This window comes from Drosophila mojavensis, unplaced genomic scaffold (genome assembly GCF_018153725.1).
Source record: "Drosophila mojavensis isolate 15081-1352.22 unplaced genomic scaffold, ASM1815372v1 contig_74, whole genome shotgun sequence".
Taxonomy (NCBI): Eukaryota; Metazoa; Arthropoda; class Insecta; order Diptera; family Drosophilidae; genus Drosophila; species Drosophila mojavensis.
Window position 1 is genome coordinate 11,070,624 of NW_025318899.1, and position 23,329 is coordinate 11,093,952.

Sequence of the window (23,329 nt, forward strand, 5' to 3'; positions counted from 1 at the left end):
TCTGTCTGTAAACTGAAAATTTAGTAAGAAAGTGGAGCAGAAAGAGTACAATTTAAAAGTTTGATGAGGCCAGTTAAAAAAATAGTTTTTAATGCTATATTCAATCCATTAACAGCTCCCATCATTGCACGTCCAATTACTTAAAACAAAAATCGTGAAATGAGCTTATTTTAAAATTAAAATTTCCAACCAAATCATATTAATATTCCAACTGCTTGCACTGCTTGCCTGCGCGAACATGTTATTAACAGCGCTCGTTAACAGCAAATGCATTCCCAGACTTATAACAGTCGGCTAACTGTAGTTGCGCTGCTGTCTGATAGGTGGCGCCACAGTACAATCTGCTCAATGCTTGTTTTCAACTCTTTGCAGAAAGAAAATTAAAAGAAAATGCACAATTTATATACATTCAGTTCTTGGCTTAAAAGCTCTCATGTATTCAGTGCTTAAACTAGTTTTGTTTTCTCTTCTTTTTAGAATTCAAGTTTATGGCTAAAAGTATAAAACTATGCCCAGTGAGTTTCATGCAATTTGGGCGCTACAAAATTTGCTTAACACTAACTTTAGGGTCTGCACTTCCATTGCAGTACTTACAACATATATATGTGTGTGTACATATAAATGTGTATATGTTACGTTTCGCATCAGTCTTAAACAACGAATATTCAAAAGGTTTTCTTATAAAATTGTCCTCAATAGAACCTTAAAGCAAATACTTAATTAAAATGATAATTTATATAACTAGGTGTTGCTACTCCTTCTTGCCATAGTGGCTGTAGCTCTCCTCCACAAAGATCTGTATAGAGCGCTTGACGTGCTGTTTGTGTGGCTCGGGCAGCTGCTCCAGCTTGGGTAGAATCTTCATGAGAAACCGAAAGTCGGGCGACAGATTAATGTTGGTCTCAGTCTCTGGTACAGGCGGCGACTCTTTGACCGGCTCCACGGGCATAATGGACATGCTGGCCGGTAGATTAATGCCAGGTGAGCCTTCCAATTTGACAAAGTTGGTGGGATTCTTCTTGGGCGGCAGCGTTATGTGCGGCTTATTCACAATAGGAGCGGGCTTCGGGGGCAGCGGCTCCTGCTTGATTGTCGCCTGATGCTTGATCGTCGGCAACTTGACCTTCGCCTGCGCCTGTTCCTTGCCCTGGATGCAGTTTAGTATCTCTGGCAGAAACTTCTCCAGATGCTGTGTGAGATTTGCCTGCGGCTTGTCTGTGACGATCATCAGCTTTTTGGCAGCCGTATCCTTCTCCTGTTCCACAACTACAAACATTTTCCTCTTCTGGCCGTTGGGCAACGTATTTCCATTCTTCTCATCCGACTTTTCAGTTATCAAATACAGTTTGCGCTTCTTCGCCAGCCCATTACCATTCTGAGCATGTGCATCCACCAGAGCGGACAACGGCATGCTGGCCTCGTAGTCCGAGCTGATGGACTGCACATCGCTGGAGATGGACGAGGAGGAGCATATCGAGTGGGAGCGTTGCGGCACAGGTGTTATTGTAGTCACTGACTTCTCCTGCATGGACTGCTTCAATGATTTCCCACTGGAGCTCTAAAGATCAAAACAAACAACATAAGAGATGGGAATTTTCATTGAAATTTGTAGCATTTGTGCTACTCACATCGACAAGCTCAATTGTTGTTGTGCTGTCTGCCATCGGTTTGGCAGATGTCGCTACTACTGCTTCTGTTGTTGCTGTTGTTGCTCCTGTTGTTGTTGTTATTTTGTTTGGCTTGTTTAAGCGCAGTGGCGTCGTCTTGATGCGCGTCTTAGCCATTGCGTTGCGCTGGCTAAAATGCCTCAGGCAGATGCGCAGCCTTTTCACGCCGCCAAGTTCCTGCACCAGTTGGTCGTTCAATCCGAATTGGCGCAGCCAATAGTTGCAGCTGCAGGAATTACAATTGTTGATTGTTCAGTTGTGCAGTAGATACAAGTGCAAGCATTACATATACTTATATGCACAGTGTATGTGTGTGTGTATTGGTGGTGCAGCACGATTCTCTTGTCAGTCGCCCTGCAAGCTCAGCTTGGGTCAACAACGCAATTTATACACCAATTGTGCACAGTTCTTTACAGAGAAAGCTTTCGTATCGAACAGCAAATAAGCAACGCAGCACAGCACAACACAACATACGTTTTATTAACTCTCTTTGCTGATGGCAACCTTTTCTTATATGGAATTTACCCGAACTCTAACTACACTCGAGCGCTGCTCAGCGTTGCGATCGCCTCGGAAGTTCTTTGTTTACTGTAAAGAACTGCATCGAAGTTTCGTTCTTTTGGCAGTGCTTTTCCTGTGCAGCTTTAAAATTAGATCCCATCTCGCTCTCTCGCACGCATACACCCGTGAAGTTTGCACAAACTGGTGAAAAGTTCTGCCATGGCCACTAAAAGTTGTAGCTGAAAAAGCGCTTTTATGCTCATTGCAGTGTTACTCTTTGTGTCGCTGTGTGTGTGCTGTGTGTATGTGCGTATTCGTGTGTGCACGTTTTTGCATGTGTAGTGCTTTCGCCGCTCTCGCTCTCTTCTTCGTCAAAGAGCGGAAGTTTGTTGCGCGTCTTGTGCCGGCGTTCAACTGCTGCATCCACTTGCCGACGCCCGCCCTCCCTCAACCATTGCAACAATAACAACAATTGTTGCTGTTTATTTGCGTTATGGATAGGCCCAGACACAGCTGAGCCGATTTGGGGTGGGCCTCGTTTTACCTCAATTGTATCAATTGAGAGATATGTATGTCTATTTTAATTATTGCTATTCGAGTTTTAAAGGTATGAGAACTCATTAATTTTTGAAATTTATCTACTATATTTATATTCTACTTTTTACTGCTTTTCAATGTTCAATTTAATCCCACATTTTGTGTCCACTCTAAGCGCCATGTTGATGGCAATAACTTCAGTCCACAGAACTGTTTTTGCAGCACAAACTTCACGGCCAACAGAGCGCGTTTTGTACGCATTACAAGAGAGCAAGAGAGCGAGAGAACGAGAGAGCTAAAAATAAACCGATGGGGAATATTTCTATGCGTTTGCCTGCTTCCAACTCTAAGTGTGAGTGTGGGACGCAGCTTCTTATGCTTCTTTCGTTGTTTCCCTCACACCCACAATGTGCATAATTGCAATACAAATGCATGGCGTGTACTTGTTGTTTTTGTGTTTTGTTTTTGCCATGGCATTGAAATTTTTTCTATGAAGCTGATGCGGCCGCCGAAAGTTCAACAACCTTTGACTTGGCGGGAGGAGCGATTCCAATGCAAAAGCTCACTCTCATTTTGCTAAGCTTGCCGGGAATATTATTTGTATGCATTCCTGACATACACACATATGTACATACAAATTTACATGTTTGTATATATGTACGTACGTACATACATGTGTATGCAGAAGAGAATTTGTGATGCGCATCAAGCTTCGGTGCAATCAACAACAACAACTCTATAAACAGGTTTTATTGTACATACATACATATGTAGATCGGCAAAAGGTCATAAATAAAGTAGAACTTCGAGTAATCACTTACCGATCTATGTCGTGCACTGGAAAGCGACGCAGCTCCGAAGGGCTGGCCTTGCAGCCTGGCATTAGGCATATCCTAGAATTGATATGATTATTCGAGAGATTCGCGCTGGGATGCAGCGACATGGCTTTGCAAATGCGTAGATTGCTCATGGTGTGTGGTGAAATCTAAAAGAAATTCATAATTTAATGACATCGATTATAATGTGTGTACTAATTGATTAAACACATTTACTTAAATCGAGCATAATATTCAAGCTTAATAAGCAGAGAGCAATAAAGAAACACAACACATACTCGCACACAAATAAAAGTTAAAGCTTTTAGCGCTCTCTGGTGCAGCTTTCAGCAACAATAATATGCCGCTGCAGTCTCATCTTGTTTTTATTGTAATTTAAAAAGAGCTTTCTGTGTGCTAGAACAGCGCTTACGCCGTTGAAAGTTGGCAGCTGCTGCCTTCCTCCAATTGTTGCTGATGTTGCAGTATTTGTAGAGTTGCTATTATTGTTGTTGTTGTCTAACTTATGCTCCATAACTAGAGAGTTAGTGATATTTTGGTAATCTCTCTTCACGTACCTGTTGAGTTGAATAACCTTCCTGCACGCCACAGTGTGCGTTGTGACTGTGTGCGTGTGTGTGACGTGCTTTTGCCTGACACGATTAGAGCTAGATCTCTTTATGGCTCGTTTTGTTGAATTCTTCACAAAAGCTTTACGAATGTAAGGCGTTTTACTTGTGCAGCCACAATAAAGGTATGGCTCTCAAGTAGCTTCGCTTGATTGTGATTGCGTTCTGTCCAAGCTACGTCATGGTATCTCAAAGACTGCCAAAAGTTTCGCCTGCGTCACTTCAAGTATAATGTAAAACGTATTGAAAGCTGTCGGGCTAGCGCTTTTGTTGCTCTTTCAAAGCTCACGGCTTGTTGTTCTTTTTTCTTTCTTTTCGTAAGCTTGGTTTCCATTGTCGCTCAGTTGAGAGGAAAGCTTTCGTTTAGCTCTGAGAGCGATATATATTTAGAGGGTAGCCTACAAGGTGAAAGCTTTCAAATTGTGGTACGAGATCGAAAACGTGTATTATATTCAAAAGCTTCTTCAACGAAATGTGAATAAGGCTCCCAGAGCTTTCAAAAAGCTACATGATTTGAGTGTGGTATAAGAGATAATTTATATGTTAAATACAAATTCAACTTTACATTTAAATATTAATTTATCTTATCATAATGGACGGCCATAAATTACAGTGAGCATTCCGAAAATGTTAATTAAAAGTGCTAAAAGCTTTTCATAAATAACATTCGTTAAACGGCAGGTGTTAGATGCAGCTTTGGTCCAATCATTTTTTGTGCATTAATAATAATTTGCTGGAAGCACGCTTCTACGCCATTCAAAAGCCAATCAATTGACCATAAATTTCAATAGCTGTTCACTGAGCAGTAATTATAAATAAATATATAGAAAAACTCTTGAAAAATGGCAGATAAGCGCGTCGGCTTGGGCCATCATTCATATTCAGTTTTTCCCTCTCCACAAAGTTGTCAATTAAAATTGTGTAAACAATTTTTGCGGCTTGTCAATTGTTCGGCAGCCTCTTTATGACCAGCCTCAATGCTTCGCGCCTTGTGGACCGTTAAACAACTTTAATAGTTGGCGGGGCTTTTTTTTATGGATGCCAGATAATATAGTCGTAAATTGTGCTATTAAAAAACATGTTGGAATTTGCGCCGACTAATTCGCAGTTCTAAGCGGCTGATTGCATTTTACGATCATAATTACAAATAGGGCTTTAAGTCGTTTTTTCAGCCATCCCATTGCCTAACCCATTATACACGAGAAACAATTGTCAGAAACATACAAGCAAATAACAAATCTACAAAAAATGGCATGAACTGCATTTCAGTTCAGTCAGCGTTTCTCTAGTTTGATTGAATGAATGATGTGTTGCCGACTTGAAAGTGTTTGCCATTGACGGCGTCTCGCGGCGATGCCAGACGATGATAATAATCATCAGCTAGCTGGCTGGCTGCCTGTCTGGCTTTGAGTGTGTGTGGTCTTTTAACTGTTAGCCAGTCAGTCAGTCATCCAACGAGTACTGCTCGAAGGCAAAACGTTTGCCACAGCCCGCTGATTATGTGATTAGAATATTGACAATTAAGCGCACATAAATTGATTTACTTGTAATTTTTAATGGCCTCTTATGAGTCCAATTGAAACAAGTGCTGCACATTGTACAGAGAGTACACGGCACTTAGATACAAATGATAAACTACTTTGAATATACTTTTTTTTAAATGAAAAAAATTAAAAATATGAGAAAAAGAATTCTTGTCAGAAGTGGGATTCGAACCCACGCCTACAGAGTAGACTGCGACCTGAACGCAGCGCCTTAGACCACTCGGCCATCCTGACTATGCTCATGCTGGTGCGCAGGAACCAATGGCATTCTGTGCGAATGGCGGCCATTGTCAGTGGCTCGACGCTGGTTTCATGACTTCTCTATTTTTAGATTTCTAGCGTATTACACGTGCGTGTGTGCCTTTGTGTATGTGAGTGTAATTGCTGACCAATCAGAGTTGGCTCTTTGAACTTGGGCTGCCTACGCAAAGCGAATGAAAAATTGCATGTGGCGCCCGGAGGCAAAGACAAATTGCACTCGTTGGGTCGCGTCATCGAAAGGTGTGTACACACTGGCTACGTGCAACAAAATGCAACAGTAATTATATTTCGAGCGTGATAAATGCGGCGATGCAATTGATAACAACAACGACTACGAAAATAATAATAATAATAATAATGAAAAGTAACTTCAGCCGAAATCAGGTCAGAGACATTCATCACATTGAATAAGTTCGCCGATTGGCAACTGTCACATTTTATATTTATTTTCATTTATTATGCAACCACCCACTACTGCTGTGGAAACTGTTGTCGCTGCTGTTGCCGTTGTCGTGTTGCATATGCAATGAGTTATGCAAAATAATTAAGTTATAAGAAAATGTCAACGCTGGCCAGTGGCCAATGGCTAATGTTTTTCGCGCGCCCTGGCCAATGCTGCTGACATTTCACACGCAGCTGCTGCAACGGCGGCGACTTGTTGTTGCTGCCACTTGTTGCTAGTACCGGTCGCACGCACTTTCAATGCATTTCAATTAGCTTCGACTGTGCTGCTGCTGCTGCTCCACTTTGACTTTGAGCGTCGAGCTGGGGGCCTCGAGTGATATTTTCATTTTTATAGCTTGATTGTAGACATTTGATAGGCATTTATATATGTTAATCAGTTGGCTGACCTGACAGCTAAAGTTAATTAAAGTTTACGCATTCAGAAACCATAAATTCAATGCTTGCCAAGTAACTACTCTACTCCACTGAGCCCAACTCTACTCTACAAGTCATAATATCCATTAATTCGCATGATTACTTTGCAGAGCCATCATGTTATGACCACAGACAAACATACATGTGTATGCATGTGTATGAGCATAAATTCATTGTGATTAATGGTAGACAAAGTTCTTAGACAACTGACCCATTTCCTATGCCTTTGTGGCATAGTCTAATAGAGCGCAATAGCAAAAGCAAAAGCAAAAGCAGTTGAAATAAAATTAGCAAATTGCCCGAATGTCAATCAAAAGTCATCAATCAAAATTTATGCTACTGTCAGCTTGACACAATATGTATATAAAAAGCATAAATATTATACACACATATAAAGCGCAACGGGGCGCGGCAGCTGCAGTTGCAGTTGCAGTGGCAGTGGCAGTAACTGCTGCATGCCCCACTTCCAATTGCAGCAGGCATCAGGCACCAGGCAGTAGCAGTGGGTGCAGCCAAACACGGCTGCTGCTGCTTGTAAATTAGCATTACAATGGCCAGTTAACTGGGTCAACAACCATAACAATAACAATTGTACAATATGTTAACGGCAAAAGTTCTTAAACATCAGCATTCAAAGAAGACATTGAAGGGCTTGCAAGCACTTTTCTGGCTAACTTGCAAAGTTGTTTAACTCTTTGACAAGACAATATAGAAAGATGCACTCTGAGAGAATCTTCGATTGGCTTGAGAGTTGAGGAGTCAGAGAAATTGTTGATGTACGTTTACCATGTGAGAAAATGTGCCAAATGGAGCCTGGTATAATCGTAATTGAATTTACCATTAATAACTCTTAAACTGACAGAAACTCTTGTGTTTATTTATTTTTACTATACACAATTTTAACATCTTCCCCTCTTACTTTACGCTTGCAAAACTTAACCAAGATCCGAACTTAATGCATATTTATTACTAATAAACAATATATTCGAAACTCACAGATCTCACAGATCTCTTATCTAATCATAGCATCGCTTATTTGTTGAATATTTGCAATGATTTATGAGTTGTTCGCTCAGACAGCACCCGCCTAACAGTCAAAGAGCAAAAGTGAACAGACTCTTTCAAGTTCAAAGTTTGGAATAGTAGCCAAAAGCAGACCTAAAGCTGGCAGACAAACAATTAAAAGAGCACTTTTAGTGCTGGGAACATTAATCAATTGCTTTGGAGCTATGTATATATAGTATATGCAGACTCGCATAAACAGATATACAGACTATAAATATTCTAAGTTGGTTTTCTCTTAGCGCAGAGTCGCGACATTTTATACCAAATTTGAGCAAACTTAATTAACAGGTTTCATTGTTTCAGCTGTTTTGCTTGTTCTGTGCTCTTTTCATAACAAACAGACACACTCACACACACACACATTCACCATCTGGGCGATTATGGGGGCGTATACGTAATGTTTACGCGCGAGCTCTCGGGCACAAAGAAAGCGAGCTGAAATCAATTTGAAAACATGTTTAAACGGTTGTTTTTGTTTTTGCTTTTGTTTTGCCTTGGTTTTGCCGCTTGGCTAATAGAAATTTAATTAGCCATGCAATTTAGCATTTTTTCTTCTTCTTCTCATTCTCCTGACACTTTTTCGCTGTTTATTTTTTTTGTTGATTGTAGTTTTGTTTATGGTTTTTGCGCTTTGAAAGTTCGCACTGCACGTGCAGTCAAAGCTTTGACATATGAGCACAGTTTATGTATGTGTGTGTGTGTGTGTGCGTCTGTGAGTACTGCCCACGCATGCGAGATTGACGCTGCCTTTATGTCAGTGTATCAGTGTATTGGTGTGTGAAGTGAAGAAGCCAAGACAAATAAAAAGACACGAAATAAAAACAAAACTTTATGGCGCACCACACAGCAAGCAAATGCTGTTTACCACTCTCACGCGCCCCCTCTCTTTTGCTCTTCCTCTCTCACTCATATGTACGTATGTGTGCTGTGCTTGCGCTCTCTCTTTCTGTGGCGATCATTACATGGTGCCGAGCTCTGAGAAGGTGATGCACAGCGCAGATAGTAACGTCACAGTTGCGCGTGTGTGCCTGGAAACGCGCTACAGACGCTCAAAAGCTGACTGCTGTGACGTCACCAGCGAGTGAGAGAGCGTGAGAGTAAGAGTGACTGAGGCTCACTGCTCTGCAGAATCTGCACTCTCTGTGACGCCTTGCCATCGGCTTACTTTGAGGTTGTTTGCTGCTTGCTTTGCTTCTGCTGCCGCTGCAGTCAACAGCGCAAAGCGCAACGCGACGGTTCGAAAATTGTTTTAACGGAAAATTACAGCTGTGTTCAGTCAGCTACGTGCTGTATTATTGTGTTGCAGTGCTTGAGCGTCTTATCGCTGCTAAACTATAGCAAATTGCTAGCGAATCCTCCAGTAGTCGTAGTTAAGCCAGCCAAGTGTTTCCGCAGCCGTCGTGCCTGTTGTCGCCACACTTGCCAAAGCGCATTTCCTATATATTTTGTTGCGTGCTTTGCAATTACGAAATCTTACGTTCAAATTTTATGTGTGCTCCATGTGGCTATAAATACAACAACGCCAGCGCCAAAATAAATTGTACGGAACATTCGGTCGGTCGGTCGGTCGGTCGCCTGGTCAAAAGAAGCAAAAAAACAAAAATAACACACACTGAAATAACAAAACAAGAGAAACTGACGGGTTGATTGACTTGCAGGAATTTGAGACACCAACGAACGCCGACGCCAACCAAAAGCCCAACAGTTAACGTCGTCAGCATCCAAGATCCAACATCCCATATCCACATCCACATAGCCTCGCCTTCAGCGGCAACTAACCGCAGCTTCCGTTGCTTATCTGCCGCACGAGATTCTGACGGAACGGACCGCCTGCCCGAACCCCCCCACTCCATTGGGATGGGCAGGCGCATGAGTTGCGTTTTCTGTAAGTTGCACATTGAGTTTATGATTATAGCGAGCGTATTCACGAATCCAATTCTCAAATATTTATAACACACGCACACATAGATGATAATATTCATAAATACAAAGCAAATGTAAATTTTATACAAGTCAGAGAAGCTGTCTGGCTTTTGTTTAATTGCAAATCAATAGGATGCGCATAAAAATCAACATAAAACTTGTGGTGTGAATAAGGGCAGACAGATCTGAGGCATTGATAAATGAGTGAGCATAAATAAAAAGCGTAATTAAATTGTTAAACACGGCAGCCAAAAACAGCTACTAATTGATTTTGGCACTTTAAATGGCTTTGCAAAACAAAGTTTAGTTCAATAAAAAAAAGTAACAAAAACAACTGTGCAGACGACAGGCAATGCGCATTAATGAATGATTCCAGCAGTGCTGTGTGCTGTTATGGTGGTGCTAGCTGCTGTTTTCCATCAGCCATACAGATGACACCCACTCACAATCAGAAATAAAAGCGAAAACAAACCACAGAAAAACATATGCGAACAAATGTGCTTTCGGTAAAATGCTTTGCATATATATGGAAAATAACATAATTTAAAACTTTTCATGACTAAAGGTAAATTAAAAAAAAAAAAATGTTTATAAAAAAAAATATTTAAAATAGTAAAAGAAAAAAAAAATCTTGTCAGAAGTGGGATTCGAACCCACGCCTACAGAGTAGACTGCGACCTGAACGCAGCGCCTTAGACCACTCGGCCATCCTGACTGTTGGCATGAGTTGAGCCAAAGCTGATTTCATACTGCTCGAGTGTGCGCTGTTAATGCGCACTGTTAGCTATACAGTGCTATAAATAGCTGTATGGGAACTTTTTCTGTTCAAATTTCTCTCAGCTGTTAATTTATTGGCATTTTAAATAGTTCAGAGAATGTTAAGCCATTCGTTAGGCTGGTTAAATTTCTTAAATATATGATTTAAATACAGTTTTATGGGAATATAATTGCAAATTAAACTGATTCGATCTGCTGTTTGTGAACAAAAATAAATAAACACAAAAGCCGACAAAGTATTGACGGCGTTTTATATTTTGCTGTAGATAAATCTTATCGCTGAGTTATATATGTGGGTTGGGCCCGGAGACAAACGCATTAAGTCAGCAAAAAAACAAAAACAACGACAAAATAACAAGCTAAAGAGCTGAGATTAGTCATTAAAGAACATTAACCTTTATTGTAAACTTTCGCCTACTAAGCCTGTCGAGCTTCGAAATTTCGGGACCAGTCTCAGAAATTCGGTTAACCCGCATTCTTGTACCTAAATCTTACAGGCGTTTCCATTTCTCTTTACAATCCTCTCTTATTAAAGGCGGCGGCAGCTTTTGTTGTGCGCTTTTCTTCTTTAAATACATAAAGAAGTAAATATATGAATATTATTTATGATAGATATGTATATATCCACGACTGTAGAGGCTTTTGCTCTTCTCAAAGATGTTTAAACGGACATTTTCATTTGATTTATGTGTAGAAAAGTTCATTCATTCAGTTGGTATTTTTGTCACTTATGCATAAATTATAATTGGATCGCATTCAATTTCTGTTCCGATTGGCGATACGTATATATGTATGTCTGTATATATACTCGTTGCAGCTGTGGCTGTAACTGAAGAATAGCAGCGCATTGTTTATAAGATTTGAAAAGAAAAACGCTTTGACTTAATGCCGACAACTATTTTATTTAGCTATTTATAGATGTTCATCTACTTACATATAAATATGTATGTAGATATGTGTGTATATGCGTAGGTACATATGTCTATGCATGCGCATTTCAAGCTAATTGTTTGTTTATCTAAGGGAAAAAACCAAATGGCATGAAATGTTTTGACATGCCGCGAATAATTTTCCGCATTACCATTGAACTTTTGGCTCAATCGAAGATTTTGTATACCATACAAACAAAATTGAATTAATTTGCAATATTTTACTATCAGTACTTTATATATATAAAGAGAGAGCGAGATAGGGATAGAGATGTTCAACTCATGCGTCTTGGGTGCTTGATAAGTAAGATTCATAATTATATAGCAGTTTTTTATATAGGTCAACAGTTTTGAGATCTAACAACGCAATTTTCCCAACGAAATTATAAATATTCTCAAATATTAATATGGGAAATATAAAACTGACACAATTATCTCAATATATGTACATATACATATGTATGTATCAAACGAAGTATTGAAAGGAATGAAGAAAAAAAAGTTGCATTTGTTTATAAACAAAGCGTGGCGATATGCCAGTTGACATAGTTGAGACTCAATTTCAGGGCACGAGCTCAATGCCATTTTCGTTGGGTCAGTTCTGCTGTCAACATATACCTACACACATATATACATATATATTTATGTATATATATATACCATATTATTTTGCAGAGTTTGATTTTTTTTACAACGCGCAAAGCAACTGCGTCAACAGAATCAAAGCATTTGGTGTACAAGGTCTGCACTGTTTTTTATGTTATCGATAATATTTTTATCTAGGCTGCTTAAAAAACAGGTGAAAAATGCTATAAATAAATATAACAAATATTTATATACCATTTTAATTGTAGTTGCCTCAGCCCACACGTGTGCCGCATTATATCACTTTTTCACATAGAGTTCGCTAGAAGTACCATAAAGCCCCTGCCAAGCACGTCGAATGCATTTTAATGCGATGTCAATGACAATTTTCCTCTATTAGACGTTCGCAACTTAAATAAATATAAGATAAGATTTCTATGGCTTTAATAGCCTTAGTTAAGTGCTTGTTTTTTTTATGGCAGGTTAATCAACTGTTGTCCATGCCAATTGAAAACATAGCCCACAAAATGCCTATAAAATATAAAATAAAATTTAAAAGTACAATTTAAATAATAAAAAATCTTTAAATCAACAAAAATAATCTTGTCAGAAGTGGGATTCGAACCCACGCCTACAGAGTAGACTGCGACCTGAACGCAGCGCCTTAGACCACTCGGCCATCCTGACTGTTGTTGGCTCGCTGGCAAAAGCAGCATAGAAAGTAGCCGTGGCTGCCACTGCTATCGGACAGTTGAACATTTCATTTCCATATCAATAAATATTTATTTATTTTTTTGCGAGTTTCTTTTTACGAACAATTTAAATCGTTAGCCGAAGGTTGACAAAATCAGTGTCCGACTGCCAATGCTTAGAGATCGTAGATGTGCAGCAGAGCTCTCAAGAGTTCGAACAGAAATAAACGGGTGGTTGCACGATCTTTGTAGGTCTTCAGGTGGGCCCGAATCACCTGCTCGAACAGATCTAGACGCTCCATGGTGCAGAGGCGTAAATTGACCAGAAACCGGGACTGCAGCAGATCCTTGGCCAAGTTGTGAAAGTCTTCAACAAACAGTTTCAGCACGGGATCCTCCTTGGCATTGGCCACGTCTCGATGTTTTTGAAAAATTTCGTGGATGTTACTCTGCTGGATGTTGCCCTGCATAATCTCGAGCCAGGCCAGCTGAACGTACGGATTGTGTATCTGTGACTGTCGCAGCACATTGGTCTCGCGTATAAATGGATAAGTGGTGTATATCTTGGACGTTGTCTCCGATTCGGAAAAGAGTTTGAGTACGTTTTTGTTGATGGGATTGTCGCGACACAGAACAAATTTGAGCTTGAAACTGGTCAGCAGCGGGATCTCCGCCGATATCAGATTGGCCAACAGATCGCACATGAACTGGCTCAGGTGCTCCATTTTGGTATCCTCAATCACATTCATGTACAACACATAGTAGAACTGATGCATGACGCCACACAGGCAGCACAGGACGGTGCTGTACTTGAAGTTCAACGGATAGATATCGAAGCAAAGGAAGCACTCGTTGTCCACAGGATCCGGCCGGGCCCGCTTCATGATCTGTGCGGTGCGCTTCACATATTTGTTCATGATGTGCTTGCTCTCGAGCGGCTCGTTCTTAAACAAGGCATTGCAGCGCTCCTGATCCTCCGCTGTCAGTTCCATAAATGATTGAATATTTTTCAACTGAATACGTTCTGTAGCCATGGCTATAATTATCACATGCAGGCAATGTTCAGGCCAAAAATAAAGATAAATAAGTTAGATTAATACAAAGCACGAAGAGCCTGCTATAATCTGAATTACTTGATGTACATATTTACATAGCAAAGGGTATTACTTACATATGTACTCCGACTTCGAACCTGAACTTGACCCACAGCGCGAATCGTTGCTGATAAATGGCAAATGGCAATGGCAAATTGGCAACGAAATTGAATGGATTTGCGCTTAATCATTTATCAAGTGCCCAATTGACACGCACCGTCAATATCCATAATTGCTAAACTGTGTGCCCAGCTAATCTCTGTGATTAATGTTTGCGTTTTGACTTCTATTTTGTTTTTCGTTTTATTTGAAGACTTAAATGTACCGGTTCTCAGACTTCTCAGCGTTCTCGCGTTTCTCGCTGCTCGCCTCATTTGCATAATTGCAATTTATTGTAAATCCGTGTGCAAATATGCCAGAAATTTTCAGCTAAGACGCTGTGTAAGGCAATGTTTGAGCCGCCAAAGGCCGACGGCTTTTCACAAATCACATTTCAGTCGCATATGCAAAAGATTTGCAAACTCATTAAATATCGTCCGTCTATCTAATGTGTATTCTGTATAATTCTGTGGGCCAAGTGTCGCACAGGCCATGTCTCTGTCACACTTGACAATCGACTCAGACACTATCCATCATCTGTGGCAATCGCTTGACATTCAATCAGTGCAGCCAGCTGACATCGTTGCTAATTAGATGTCAGTTCGCATCGATTGATTTCGTTACTATGCGATGCAACTCTGATTGACAAGCAAAACTAATTGAATTGAATATCTAATTGAAACTCGAGCAAGTTAAAGAATTGAACTGGAAAGGTTATAGGAGAACTAGCTCTAAATTTGAAATGGACTGAGTAATTAATAGAGATGTAGCTGCATAGACGGCGAGAGGAAGCTGAAACTTGGAGAGAGAAGGAATGACCTTTCAAAGAAATGTCTTCAATTTATAGCGACTAATAATAGCAGAGAATGATCGGAAGAACGTGGGTAATAGACGTTGAAAACGGAAGGATAAACTCATAGTGAGAGTTGATCGTTAGGTAAGCAATAGTCAAGATTTTTCATATATAAACCAAGTTATTCAATAATCTAGGCTGGCACACATTCTCTCTCACACACACTCGTACATTCCTTATGAGTTCCTACGATACCTTTAATTTCTAGATTTTTCGAGGTCAGTTGAGTCAGTTCTTTGTGATCGACCGACGCACTTTTACATATAAGCAGAGGCAATAAGATTCATTTACGATTCTCAGTATTTCTACAATTAAAACTAAAATGGTTTTCTCTCTCTTCCCCTCTCTATGTATGTATACATATATATTACAGATTAAACACGCCATTTAATGCCATATGGACTATTATGGCAGCTCCCACGCAAGTCACGAAAATTGAGCAACGCGACGCGATTTCTCAGTGCCAGAATCTGAGACATTATCTCTTCGTCTCTGTCTCTGTCTACCCCAAGCAATTCGCGTCCAAATTAAAGCCGACCACGTAAAGCTCAAGTTCAAACCGACGGCAATCGAAACAATAAAAGCTAAAGAACATTAAAATACCAGCAACCAAGTCAACAGCAACAATAAATTAAGCGTGTGCTAACAAAAACAACAAAGCAACGCTGACAAATCAACAACAATAACAAATCAACAAAAAAGGTGTTGGCTGCATTTTGTTGTCGCCTTCGTTGGCTGCCACACAAAGTGGGTCAGACAGCGAGACAGTCGGACGGGCGGACAGTGGGACTCTGGCAGAGCCATCGAAGACGCCGCTGACAGCAAGGGGCACGTCCCAAGGCAGCATGCATCAATCGCTGGGTAACTCAAGAAAATTCGACAAATTGCGTGGCGAGCTGTAAGCGATTCGCGTATCTTGTTATTGTTTATCTACATACATATATTGTTTATAGATAATTCAGTGATTTTGTTGTTATTGTTTGTGTAATTATGCAACGGCTGCAGTGAGGCGTTGAATGAAAAGCCCGCAGCAGTAATAACAATAACAACTCGTAAAACAATAATAATACAAATTCAACACGAATTCATTGATAAATACGAAAAATATCGCGCATACGCCGCGCTCTCCCGCAACACCCACTCGTGCTCTCTCGTGGTCGCGCTCTCTTACTGTTACTCTCGCTCTCGATCGTAAACAAAATGAACTCACCACAGCTTGTCAATACAGCTGCGCAAGCTCACCACAGCAACAGCAGCAACGCCAGCAGTGGCAGCAGCAACAACAACAACAGCTCAGCACAAACGGCGTCCGCAAATAAATTTGCGCCTGCACGTAGGCTAGCAGCGCGTCAGACTCTGCGCCTGGCCATACCCAAGCAACAGGGTGATTCAGTTACACTGCCCCATGCCCAGACGAGCAACATTTATCGGCACTCGCCATCTCAGCTGCCGCCGGCGCCGCTGCTCAAGCGTCACACATCTGTGACGGCAGCTGGCAATTGCAGCAGTGGGAGCAATAACAGTTTTATTCCCAAATCCGCATCGCCGCTGGAGTCGCACAAGCTGCCAAATGTCACGCCCACTTGCACATCCAGCCCGCTGATATACAATGGGACCGGTGGCAGTGGCAGTGCCTCCTCCATCGCCAGCAACTCAAATTTCCTGGGCGTACGTAAACCAAGTCTAACTCTCAACTCATCGGACATACGTAACAACAATGATTTGTTTGCTTTTGCCAAGGATATGTCGCCGGCATTGGAGCTGAGTGGTAAGTCCTGCTCTTATAAAATATGTTGTGTCTCTATTAAGTTTGCTACTCCACAGATCACTCGCACTCACATTCTCACTCACCTATGTTCTCGGATATAAGCACTGCCATATCGCCAGCAAATAGCAATGGCTCTCCTACACATCATCAGCTGGGCAGACTCTTCAGCCTGAGTCCTTCCAGTATGAGAAGTTACGGAAATGTAAGTAGAAGTTTAAATATAAGTTTATGTAGGTATAAGAAAAATAATGAGTATAAGAGATTGTATATGTGCATGAAAGAGTGGAAGTAAAAGCGTGTGCATAAGTAATTGTATGTGGTATATTTGTATAAGTACAAGTAACAATGTAAGTCTAAGTAGATGTAAAAATATTAGTAGAAGAGTAGACATGCATTGAATTATAGCTTAATTATAAGAGAGAAAGTTTTACTTCCTCATTTCAAACTTCCATTCCCACATGAGCCTCGCTCAACTCACTTACAACTGTAATAAGTAAAACTCACCACGCCTAATGACTATTAATAGACGCTGCCCAAAGGTCAGTCAAAGTACAATCCCTTTGCTCACTCTTCTCGTTTGGCACGCACATTGCTTAATTTTGCATTTGACCCACAGCCCAAAAAAGCTTTACACAAACACAAACAGAAGTCCAATCGTCATTTCGTCCCATATATTTAACCATTTATAAAGCTCACACCTCACGCGACTACACCAGAAAAGAGGCGCGGAGTTAAAGGCGACAGAGAGAATGATGAAGAGAGAGAGGTGGGAGGGGTGTGGCTGATGACACTCCCAGTTGAGTTCGTGAAACCGGCTGCCGAGGTAAATAGGCAGAAAATAGCGTCAACTTAATTAATAACTAATATTTAGCACGTTTTAAATGGGAGAGGAGCACGGTAAAGAAACTTAAACAGAGAATCGGGAAGAGAAACGCCTAACGATGAGCTTACCAGATTTGCTGCTGCCTGGGCAGTTATTAGTTGTTTATATATACATATATACACACATATACACATATAGATGTATACATTTGTGTATGTGTGTATATATGTATTTAGCGTATGCAAACGTTATGGCTAAATGAATAATCGGCATTCGTTGGACTTGGATTTTGATTTTTTAGTATGGCTCGTGCGTCGCCGTCATAGCCCCCCAGTGTGCCCTACACTTTGGGGTGCTATTGATTCTACAGATGCACCTGCACTTCATATATAGATTAGTGTTCGAGTGTGAATCACTCAGCAGCGTGAGTGTACCTTAGACTGTAGATTACAAATAATTACTGATAATACATACAAGACGGCAACATTTTAATTAAAAGTCATACCCATGATGACCCATATACGAAGCGTATAAGACGAATTTGATAATGAGGAATACGCATCGGCACACTGTATTACCTTAGATAACTAGAATTATCATATAAAGGATCTCAATGGAGTTGTCATAGATATTGGTAATACGAATACTTTTACAATTGAGTGTACTATATAATTGCCTTGGATCTCCTCTTTCGTTTGCCGGAAAGGAGAGTTAAGGACTTTCCATGGATATTGCTCACTTTTATATTTTCATATCTTTACTCTTAGACTCTGCACTGTAGAGTATTCGGTATTCGTTCTAGCTCTTTCACTAATAAGCTTTTTAACACCTTGTTGTGTGTTGTTTTTGTGTTCTTTGAAAACTATTTGACAAGCTCTTCAGCTGAGGCGAAACGTGAGCGTGAGTGACTCTTGCCGTTTTGGCCAAAGTTAGGCGTGTTGTGTATAGCCACAGGTACCTACAGGTAGTACCCATGCATAGAGTATATAGCCAGCTCTGGGCATATTAATGCGCTGGCTAGCTGGCTAGCTGGCTGGCTGGCTAGCGAGGTATACGAAGTGTACGAGCTTCAACCGGTATAGAGCAAGTAAGAGGAAAAAAATCGATTAGTACGCGAACAAATGTTCGGGCAAAAGGAAGTTTTCGCTGTTGAAATACAAACAAAGTTGCGCTGTCGCTGTCGATGACGCCGAGTCTTATATACTATATATGTATATATATATTTTTTTGTTTTCTTTTTGGGCATTATAAAGCGCACATACCATACAAATAAACAAACATACACACTGATATAAACACACACATGTACCGAGAAAGAGAGACAGAGAGAGAGAGAGAGACGTTTTTGTGTAGCATTTTGTGGTTTTTGAAAGAATTCCATTTTCAGTATTTGCCGAATTGAGATGCGCGCCGGTTGCCTCTGTTCAGTATAAAAAGATATATATATATATGTGTGTGTGTGACATCTATATATTGGTATAATCGTATCAATGTAACGCTATTCACTATTCAGCTAATTCTATGTGTCGATTCTCTGCGCTTTGTTGAGCTTATCACTCGATTCGTTGTGCCGGTATAAGCCTGTAGCATGGGCAACCGTTTGAGTGGTTTGTGGTGTAAAAAGACAGCAACATTACAAATCAACAACGAAACCAAACAACAGCAGCAACAACAACAACAACAACAACAACGGCAACAAAGTGAAATAGCTGGTGATAATAGCATTGCTAAGAACAACAAATCAAATCGAAAGAAATCGAGTGGTGCTGCTGCTGGTGGTGTTGGCGGTGCAGGTGCAGGTGCAGGTGCTGGCACCTTTCGCTTTGGCAGCGCACGTCGCTTATCGCTAACTAGCTGCGTCTCCAAAGATAAAAAGACAGCGCTCAAGGCAACAACAAACTCCCAAATATCAACGGTTGAACAACAATATCAAGAGCTGCTGCAAAACAATTCAGCTTCACAGCCCGTCGACTCTCAGGCCGAGTCCAAGTCCGTTCAGACTGCCGCCATGAAGGTTAATGCTCAATTGCCCACTGTCAAGGTGAGTTCAACCACAATCCCAACCCGAATCGGCAACATGGCCAAGCACTGCCTCCCCCCACCCCCCTTGGCTAAATTTACAATTCGTTGCGCCCCAAAAGTACATGAATAATTATTGCTAGAGCTTCAATGTAACATGACGAAGTTGGTATACCCTTACGAGTGAATGCTGAAGAGTCGGGGAAATATATATAATAGACAAATTGGCAAGTGATGCTTACAAATGTTGAGTTTCTTTTAGGGATGTTTTAAAAGAGAAATGGTTAATTTTTTAATGGAGTTTATATGTTAAATTTAAGTTTGAATATCTATAAACTATTTATTTTATATGCTTGAAAAAACTCTGAAATCGACCTGAGCCAAGTGCTAGTTGTCATATGGAGTTTTTTTTAGATATATGTACCTATATACATATGTATCTTTATAATTCCATAACATGATGTCGTTAGAAAAAAAATTTCGAATCTCAATATACCTTGAAACCCGAAAACATTCCCGTGTGAAATTTGTGGTAAGTCTGGATCAGTTTAAAAGTTATATAACATTTTGATTCGATTTAGAACAGATTTTGGGCATATATTCATAATGGAACACGACGTAAGCTTTGCTAATGTCGTTTGGCTATAACAGAAGAGAATGACAAAGAATATGAGCCAAGTAATATACAAATATGTATATTACTTATACAACGTATCACCCAAAACTGGTAGTAACCTCTAGAAGGGTATAGAGACAGCAATCAAAACAAAACCAACCAAGTAACAACAATTATGTCATTTGCTGTTGCTTCTGGTTTGCAGGTTTCTCTCTCTCTCTCTCTCTCTCCCTCTCTCTCTCTCTCTCTCCATCTCTTAGTAATACTAAAGCAATAATCTGTTATTCGATTGCATGTTTCTCTCGTGACGTAGTTCAGGTTCAGGGTCATATTTTGTTTATTTGTGAAGATCGTTTGGATTGTGGGTGGGAGGGGGCGTCTAGCTGGTTGGTGGGGACTCTGGGTCTATGTCATTAGCATGACACAGAGTCGGAAATGTGACTTGCTGTAAAGGCGGATGCTTATTAACAATTGCTGTTATGAAGCCCTGAGTATCAGGTGTGAAACTATATTCATTAGGCGCCCAAGCTTAGTCATTGAGCTGGGCTTAGAGCTGAAGATTAATGGCAAATGACAATAAATAGATATTGTAATTTAGTTGTGTGTGTCAAAGAGCACTAATCGACTAGGGATTATAAATCATCTGTAAAATATGCGGGAAAAATAGGAAATAGTTAAACTAGCTAGGAATTAGTATTAATCATAAATGCTGATTTGTAAAAATTAAATTGAAATGAATTTGTTAGCTTGATTTGCCTTAAAAATATGATCTTTCGCATTATAAATATTAATTTTAATCTGTCTGCTTCACACAACTCCCCAATTAAGTGGTATCAATTAATTACGCCTTATCAATATCGTATCGAATCTTATCTTCGAATTTTCTACACGTTTCTTCTGTCAAATTGTATTTCTGGAATTCCGAGTCATGACCCAAATTTCAGCTGGAACGCATAAATCATACTGAGGTAAAAACGAAACGTGTTAAGCACGCTTCGCATATAAAAACTTGGTAAGATTCGCTCAGGCAGCAGCAGGAGGCGGGGAAATGCATCAACATCAATTACGCATGAAAATTCAACGAAAAAAGTGGGGAGAATATGCTGAAGAAGAAGAGGATGAGGAATGCACTCGAAATACCAATGAAGAGGAGCCAATGGGCGCGTCTTCTGCCGGCTCTCACGACTCGCGCAGCTAAATTATTGTATCTGAACTGACCCTAAGCTAGGCTCGAAGACGACGCCAATGCGACTGCCGACTGCCGACTGCCGGCTCGGCGCTGTTAGAAGAGCGTGGAAAGCCCCTGTGAGTCAGCGCGCAAACCTTTCGTTGGCCCCGAGCCTCGCATTGAATGCAACACATGTTTTGTGATTGGGGCTTGATATAGACGCGCGTGGCGATGACTCAGCCGGCAATGGGACCCAACTTGAAGTTAGCCGAAAGTCAGTCATTCATGTCTATAGAAGCCACAACAGATACAGATACAATTTGTAATTGAAGAGAAACAGCAGCAGCGGCAGCAGCAACTAGATGAATCAGCAGCTGGATCTGCTTATATTTGGGAATTAATTGTGGAGCATCAGGCGAACCATTTGTTTATGCTAATCGCTTGTCGAAAATTGGGCTAGTGGCAAGTGGACGAAGAGCTGCTGCTGCTGCTGCTGACACATTTGTGACTAATTTGCCAGCTCTGCAAGGCGGATGCTGCTGTTGGCCTGATTTCGGCTGAAAAATACACATAAAAAGAAAATGAAAGTATCTGACAGATTATGATAAATTAGCACAGGTATTTTTATTTATTTATTTTTTAATTTTTTTTTTCGACTTGGCAAATTGCATAACAAATTGTTTAATTAGGTTTGATTATGAATAAATCTGCTTCCTATAACTCAATTAAATGCAGCACATTAGCCACGCCAACTGATTCAACTGACCTTCTCCACTCGCTCAGTTCAACAGCCAAATGTATCTGACAGATACAGATACTTTGTGCTGTGGGTGGCGCCAGTTCATGGCAGCGCTGCTTTTTTGTAATCAACGCCAGACGCATAAACAAAAAAATTCAAAATACAAATTTGAAATGGTTTAACTAACATAGACATTTGTTGTTTTTGCATACTTTGGTGTTTCCTGGAAACATTAAAGTTCTTTCAGCTCTTTCAGCTGCCAAAAACTGCGCACTGAAATCTTTCATAAACAAAAACCAACAAAAATCGCATATTTCGTCCAACTAATTAAAGGCAAGAAAAAAGGAGAAGAACAAAATCGAAAGAAAGAAAAACAAATTTGGCGCACGTGTTCGCTCACAAATACATTTCAATTCAATTCATTTCAATTTAATTCAATTGTTTTCAATCATCTGCTTCAACCTGAGCCAACGTCCATTTGGCCGTCAACAGCAGTCAACGCGTTTGTTTATTTGCTTGGCGTAAATACAAATCAAATAATGTTAGCCAAAGGCGCAAGGTAAACTAATGAACGAATATTGTTTATATTAAAGTCTCATTTTCGGATTAAATATGATGCAGACAAGCAAAGGTAATGTTTTCCTTTAATGAAATGCAATTTGAATTTTCAAATTACAAACTCAACACTAAACGCATTATGAGTATTGAGCTGTATTCACCACACCAAAGTGCAGTGAAAAGTCAAAGAGTAGAGAAGCTGCCTAGAGCAAGTGAGCGAGCAATATTTGGCGCGCACTCACCACAGCTCAATCCGTTTCGCTCGCACGCACGCTCAGTGCGTCTCTCTGCATGGCTGCGCTGCTGGCTTGCAGTCGTCGCGAGAGTCTCAAATCTTTCGGGGTTTCAGTCTTGTGTCGACCACGCAACAGTTCAGTACGCGAATGCGGATATCGAAGACAACGACGCGGTTAACTAAATAATCACAGATATTAAAACAAAAAGAATATATATTAAGAGTATAGCTAAAAGTATTTAATATTATTGTGAAATGTTGAGAATGCGCCCAAGCGCGCACTTAAATCAAAATTCAAGTGTAAAAGTGCGTAAAGTCAAGCGAAATTTTTCAATGATAAAGCGAACATAAATCAAGCGACAACACGAAAATAAATTTGGAATTTATAAATAAAACCCACAAATTTCCGAGAAACAGCTCGTTTTATTTTGTTTGCTGTAACGTGCACAGAAAAATGTGCGAATGAAATTTAAAAATACCAACATCTTTATTTTGAGTTAGTCTAAATTTACATAATACATAATTCGATGTTTCTAGAGAATGAAAAACCAGT

The 23,329-nt window shown here is 40.3% G+C and overlaps 3 protein-coding genes, 1 long non-coding RNA gene and 3 other non-coding genes across 10 annotated transcripts in view; 2 read left to right on the forward strand and 5 right to left on the reverse strand.

The window, feature by feature from the left end:
* Positions 1–408: 408 nt before the first annotated feature.
* LOC6582092 lies at positions 409–4,346 on the reverse strand. 3 transcript variants are annotated; one of them, XM_002007768.4, is made up of 4 exons: positions 4,099–4,346; positions 3,527–3,690; positions 1,629–1,893; positions 409–1,558 (listed from the first exon to the last, which is right to left on the reverse strand). In XM_002007768.4, the coding sequence occupies exons 2-4, from the start codon at positions 3,673–3,675 to the stop codon at positions 752–754; spliced, it is 1,221 nt and encodes a 406-aa protein (XP_002007804.3). In that variant the 5' UTR covers positions 3,676–3,690; positions 4,099–4,346; the 3' UTR covers positions 409–751. The 3 variants fall into 3 exon arrangements, with proteins under 3 accessions (XP_002007804.3, XP_032587814.1, XP_043866274.1); XM_032731923.2 differs by lacking the exons at positions 3,527–3,690; positions 4,099–4,346 and adding an exon at positions 2,193–2,621; XM_044010339.1 differs by lacking the exons at positions 3,527–3,690; positions 4,099–4,346 and adding an exon at positions 1,960–2,621.
* A 1,498-nt stretch (positions 4,347–5,844) lies between these two features.
* Positions 5,845–5,927, reverse strand: Trnal-cag. Its single transcript has one exon. It is a non-coding gene; the product is annotated as a tRNA-Leu (tRNA).
* Positions 5,928–10,453: 4,526 nt separating this feature from the next.
* Trnal-cag lies at positions 10,454–10,536 on the reverse strand. Its single transcript has one exon. It is a non-coding gene; the product is annotated as a tRNA-Leu (tRNA).
* Positions 10,537–12,716: 2,180 nt separating this feature from the next.
* On the reverse strand, positions 12,717–12,799 carry Trnal-cag. The gene has a single exon. It is a non-coding gene; the product is annotated as a tRNA-Leu (tRNA).
* Positions 12,800–12,875: 76 nt separating this feature from the next.
* Positions 12,876–13,937, reverse strand: LOC6582096. The gene has a single exon (XM_002007769.4). The coding sequence runs from the start codon at positions 13,836–13,838 to the stop codon at positions 12,981–12,983; it is 858 nt and encodes a 285-aa protein (XP_002007805.1). The 5' UTR covers positions 13,839–13,937; the 3' UTR covers positions 12,876–12,980.
* A 2,098-nt stretch (positions 13,938–16,035) lies between these two features.
* LOC6582100 (NAD(+) hydrolase sarm1) overlaps positions 16,036–23,329 on the forward strand; it is a 38,912-nt gene continuing 31,618 nt past the window's right edge. For both annotated transcript variants that reach the window (XM_015162284.2, XM_015162280.3), the window contains exons 1-2: positions 16,036–16,618; positions 16,675–16,820. In XM_015162284.2, the coding sequence (XP_015017770.1) occupies positions 16,051–16,618; positions 16,675–16,820 (714 nt within the window). In that variant the 5' untranslated portion in view covers positions 16,036–16,050. The remainder of the gene's footprint in view (positions 16,619–16,674; positions 16,821–23,329) is intronic.
* LOC122757439 lies at positions 19,832–21,045 on the forward strand. Its single transcript, XR_006357471.1, has 2 exons — positions 19,832–19,992; positions 20,905–21,045. It is a non-coding gene; the product is annotated as an uncharacterized LOC122757439 (long non-coding RNA).

Bases quoted from the DNA above. Each gene is read 5' to 3' on its own strand.
- LOC6582096 (XM_002007769.4), bottom strand. From the start codon at position 13,838: ATGGCTACAGAACGTATTCAGTTGAAAAATATTCAATCATTTATGGAA.
- LOC6582092 (XM_002007768.4), bottom strand. From the start codon at position 3,675: ATGAGCAATCTACGCATTTGCAAAGCCATGTCGCTGCATCCCAGCGCG. The intron at 1,894-3,526 runs GTAAGTGATTAC...TAATTCCTGCAG, and splicing joins CCAGTGCACGACATAGATCG to CTGCAACTATTGGCTGCGCC. The intron at 1,559-1,628 runs GTGAGTAGCACA...TTTGATCTTTAG, and splicing joins CAACAATTGAGCTTGTCGAT to AGCTCCAGTGGGAAATCATT.